General features: G+C 36.1%; 1 protein-coding gene across 3 annotated transcripts in view; it reads right to left on the reverse strand.

Annotated features, from left to right (window-relative positions):
- The window catches only part of LOC123510479, a 54,978-nt gene that overhangs the window by 18,372 nt on the left and 31,606 nt on the right, over positions 1–5,000 (reverse strand). For all 3 annotated transcript variants that reach the window (XM_045265687.1, XM_045265686.1, XM_045265685.1), the window contains exon 4: positions 2,559–2,676. In XM_045265687.1, coding sequence (XP_045121622.1) covers positions 2,559–2,676 — 118 coding nt within the window. The remainder of the gene's footprint in view (positions 1–2,558; positions 2,677–5,000) is intronic.

Below are 5,000 nucleotides of genomic sequence, written 5' to 3' on the forward strand. Positions count from 1 at the left end.
CATATTTGCTTGTCTGTATGTCTGTCTATCTATCTAAATACTTCTCTAACAAAACCTATGATCTATTAGGCAGTCTATCTATAAATCTGCTTCAATCTATCCACCTATCATATTTCTATTAATCTATCTGTTTCTGTGTCTGTAAGTCTGTTAAAACATTTACCTGTCAACCTGTCTAGTCATTCACATCAGTCTATCTTTCAAAATATATACACAGTCATCTACCTGTCTCTCTCCATCAGTCTATCTTTCTAAATATACGTGCCTATCTATCACACACACTCACACACACACAACGTACATACGCTATATACAGATTGACCTACATTTCGTTACGTGTTCTTGGGAAGCGCTGGAAGGGTGGATGAGTTATTTTAGTCACGACAAGGAGGTGGAGGAGAGGCGTGAAGGACGGGACAGGGAGGGGACGGAGGAACGGAGGGGAAGAGACGGAGGAATGAAGGAGTAATCGAAAGGAAAGGAAAGTACAGGATAAATGAGGAGGAACAGAGAAGAGAAGAATGAAGGAAATAAGATATGTGGGAAAGAAAAGGAGGAAGGAAGGAAGGAAGAGAGAAACGAAGGAAGGATGTATAGAAAAGAAAAGACAAGAAAGGGAGGAATAATTGAAAGAAGGAAGGAGAGTACAAGATAAATGAGAAAAAGAAAAGAGAGGAACGCAAAAAAGAAAAAAAAGAAAGAAGAAAGAGACGTAGAAGGAAAGAAAAGAAAAAAGAAAGAAGGAAGGAAGGAAGAAATAATCGAAAGGGAAGGAAAACTCAGGATAAATGAGGAGAAACAGAAAAGAGAGAAAGAAGGAAGGAAAACGTGTAGGAAAAAGACGAAGAAAGGAAAGATGGAAGGAAGGAAATAAAGGAAGGGAAAGAAAGAACATGATAAATGAGTAGAAACGGAAAAGAATAAAGAAGGAAGGAAACAAGAAAGATATACAAAAGAAAAGAAAGATAAAAAGACGTAGGAGGAAAGTAAAGAATAAATGAAGAAAAAAAGGAAAGAGAAAAACGAATGAAAGGAAGAAAAAGATGTAGAAGAAAATATAAAAAGAAAACAAAAAGAAAAAAAGGGAAAGAAAAGTATAAGATAAAATAAATAAAACAAAAAGAATGAAGAGAAAGAAAGGAATAGAGAAAGAAGGAAAGAAGAAAAGGAATAATAGAGAAAATAAAAAAGAAGATAGAAAATGAATGAAGAAGGAAAAGTAATGGAAAATGATATAAAAACGCAAACAGGAAGAAGGAAGGATGGAAGGAAGAAAGAAAGAAAGAAAGAAAGAAAGGAAGGAAGAAAGGAAGGAAGAAAGAAGGAAAGAAAGAAAGAAAGAAAGCAAGAAAGAAAGAAAGGAAGGAAGAAAGGAAGGAAGGAAGGAAGGAAGGAAGGAAGAAAGAAAGAAAGAAAGAAAGAAAGAAAGAAAGGAAGGAAGGAAGAAAGAAAGAAAGAAAGAAGAGAGAAAGAAAGAAAGAAAGGAAGGAAGGAAGAAAGAAAGAAAGAAAGAAAGAAAGAAAGAAAGAAAGAAAGGAAGGAAGGAGGAAAGAAAGAAAGAAAGAAAGAAAGGAAGGAAGGAAGGAAGGAAGGAAGGGGAGAAGAAGTAGATGAAAGAAGGAAGAGGAAAATAAAGGAATGAATGAATAGATGAAGGAAGAAAGGATAAAGAAGTGAAGGAAGTGAGAGAAGTGTGTCAAATGAGCGATAATTTATTTGTCAGACTCCTCCTCCTCCTCCTCCTCCTCCTCCTCCTCCTCCTCCTCCTCCTTCACCTCCTTCTTTTCTTCTTCTTCTTCTTCTTCTTCTCCTTCTTCACCACATCCTTCCTCCTCCTCCTCCTCCTCCTCCTCCTCCTTATCTTCTTCTTCTTCTTCTCCTTCTTCACCACATCCTTCTTCTCCTCCTCCTCCTCCTCCTCTCTTATTATCTTTACTTGTTATCATAATCACCTTCTAATATTATCACTATCATTATCATCATTACCCACAATCAATGTCTCAAACACACACACACACACACACACACACACACACACACACACACACACACACACACACACACACGCAGAGGGAGTGACCTTCAGTTTCTATCAAGGTTCTATATATAAACACATTTTCTTATTTTTAACCTTTATCCACTTTCTATGTCTCGAGGGACGTGTGTGTGTGTGTGTGTGTGTGTGTGTGTGTGTGTGTGTGTGTGTGTGTGTGTGTGTGTGTGTGTTTTACCTGTCTATCTCTCCGTCTGTGTGTTTGTTTCTGAGATCAACAAACACTATCTATTTTTTTTCTATATGTCTGTCTGTCTGTGTGTCTGTTTGTCTGTCTGTTTGTCTATCCGTCTATTTTTCTTTATATACATTCATCATTCTGACTTTCTGTCCATCTGTCTATCTATCTATCTGTCTTTCTGTCTGTCTGTCCGTCTGTCTGTCTGTCTGTCTATCTGTCTGTCTATCTGTCTGTCTGTCTGTCTGTCTGTCTGTTTACCTATCTGTCTGTCTATCCGTCTCTCTCTCTCTCTCTCTCTCTCTCTCTCTCTCTCTAAAGACTCACCTGGAGGAGGAATGTCGAAGTCTCCCTGGTGCTGCTCCTCCTACTGCGCCTCCTGCTGCTGCTTCCTCCTTCACCTCAGCACCTTTGCGTTCCTGGATGACCTTGCTCTCCGGGATACCTGTGGAGGGCAAAGGGGCAAAGGTCAGCTGAAGGGCGTGTTTGGGAAGCGCAAGAATGATTGATAGTCTTTTGTTTTCGTGTTTCAGTATTCATATTTCCTCCTATACCTGTTTCATTATCTTGTATGTTATTTTCTTTATTTTTTTCTATTTCTTTCTTATTTATGTGTTTTTGTTGTTGTTGTGGTTTCATTTTATTTTTCCTATGTATGTTTCGTTATCTTGTATGTTATTTTGAGTTTTTTTCTATTTTTTTCTATTTTTTTCTTATTTCTGTTTTTTTTGTGTTTCCGTTTTTTTCGCTTCATTTCTTCGAATATTTCTATTTTTCGTATACTTGTTTCATTTTTTTTGGTATATTATTTTATTTTTACAATTTTTTTAATCTATTTTCTATCATTTCTTATTTGTGTTTAAATTTTTTTGTTGTTGTTTCAATTTTCCTCGTTTCATTTATTCCAGTATTTCTATTTCTTCCTATGCATGCTTCGTTATCTCGTATATTTTTATTTTTTTTCTCTATTTTTCTCTATTTTTATATATTTTTTCTTATTTCTTTTTATTCTGTTTTTGTTGTGTTTGAGTTTTCTTCGTTTCATTTATTCCACTATTTCTATTTTTCTATGCATGTTTCGTTATCTCGTATGTTATTTTGATTTTTTTCCTATTTTTCCTATTTTTTCTACTTTTTATTCGTGTTTTATTTAGTGTTTTTTGGTTGTGTGTGTTTCAGTTTTCTTCGTTGTTTTTATCTTTATCTTTCCTAGTGAGTGTTTTTTTGTTTTTTTCATATTTTTTCATATTTTTGTCTGTCTTTCATCTGTATCTCGTTTCTTATCAGTTTGTTCAGCATTATTATCTTTCTTCTCCTTTAATTCACTTGTTTGTTCATCCTTTTTATTCATTTTCTGTACCTGATCTCTCTCTCTCTCTCTCTCTCTCTCTCTCTCTCTCTCTCTCTCTCTCTCTCTCTCTCTCTCTCTCTCTCTTTTCTATTTCAGTACAACTCCCGCCCACACGCCCGTTTTTCACTTACCAACGCAGATCACTCGTCACCTCGCTAATCCCGGGAATCCACCACGCCCACCACACGCCTTACACTCCATTTCCACGAGGCTGTAATCTCTCCACGCCTCCACACCTTCCTCATCGCCCAATTCCTCTTCCCCACGCCATGCTATACAGTTTCCCACGCTACTCTCTTTTTTCACACGTTCAGAAATGTTCACCACGTTGCAATTTTCTTCCTTGTTTCTGATTCTTTTTCTTTTTTTTATTTCATGGCTAAATTTTTTCTGTCTCTCAAAGCTCTAATGTCTTCCTGATTATTTTTATTTTTTTTATTTCATGGCTACGTTTTCTTCTGTCTCTCAAAGCTCTAATGCCTTTCTTATTCTTTTTCTTTTTTTTATTTCATGGCTACGCTTTTTATCTCTGTCAAAGCTCTAATACCTTCCTGTGGGGTTTATATATAACTTGTGCATGTTACGTAGACTGTTTCTCAACTCTTCACTTTTCTTTGTGTGTCTTTGGAAAGTTCCCTCTGCTTCTACATTGAAATTTCACGGTTTTTTAAAGACATGTTCCTTTTTAAATGTCTTAGATATATTTCAAGACATAAATATATTTCAAAGGGTTTCAATTCTATCTCAATGTTTAACGTTTCTTTTTAAGCCTACACAAAAGTACCTAAACCTATTAAGATCCCTCTTTAATCTCTGCCTATCCTCTTTAATCTTTGCCTATCTTTAACCATCTGTCCACGCATCAATAAGACTCACATTTTTAACACGCTTATCATATCCTATACAAATATCTGTTTACTCTTCTCCATCCTTTAAAAAAAAAACTTTCTGCACTGTTAACATGCATATTTAATCTTCCAACTAAATATTCATCTTAATTAACCCTTCACAACTAGTCAAACATTTATATAACACTCAGAAACTCATAACACTTCACCCAATTAATTGAAGATACTTAATTTGCATTCCTTAGAGAGTATTAAGAAGAGGAAGACGAGGAGAAGGAAGAAGAAGAGGAGAAAGAAGAAACTGAACCAGAGAAACAAGAAAAGGAGGAGGACGTGGAGAAGGAAGAGGAAAAAGAGGAGAAAGAAGAAATTGAACCAGAGAAAGAAGAAGAGAAGGAGGAGGACGAGGAGAAGAAAGAAGAGGAAGAGGAAGAGGAGGAGAAAGAAGAGATTAAACCAGAGAAAGAAGAAGAGGAGGACGAGGACGAGGAGAAGAAAGAAGAGGAAGAGGAGGAGAAAGAAAAGACTGAGCCAGAGAAACAAGAAGAGGAGAAAGAGAAGGAAGAAAAG

The sequence above is a fragment of the Portunus trituberculatus genome, chromosome 29 (assembly GCF_017591435.1).
Source record: "Portunus trituberculatus isolate SZX2019 chromosome 29, ASM1759143v1, whole genome shotgun sequence".
Classification (NCBI taxonomy): domain Eukaryota; kingdom Metazoa; phylum Arthropoda; class Malacostraca; order Decapoda; family Portunidae; genus Portunus; species Portunus trituberculatus.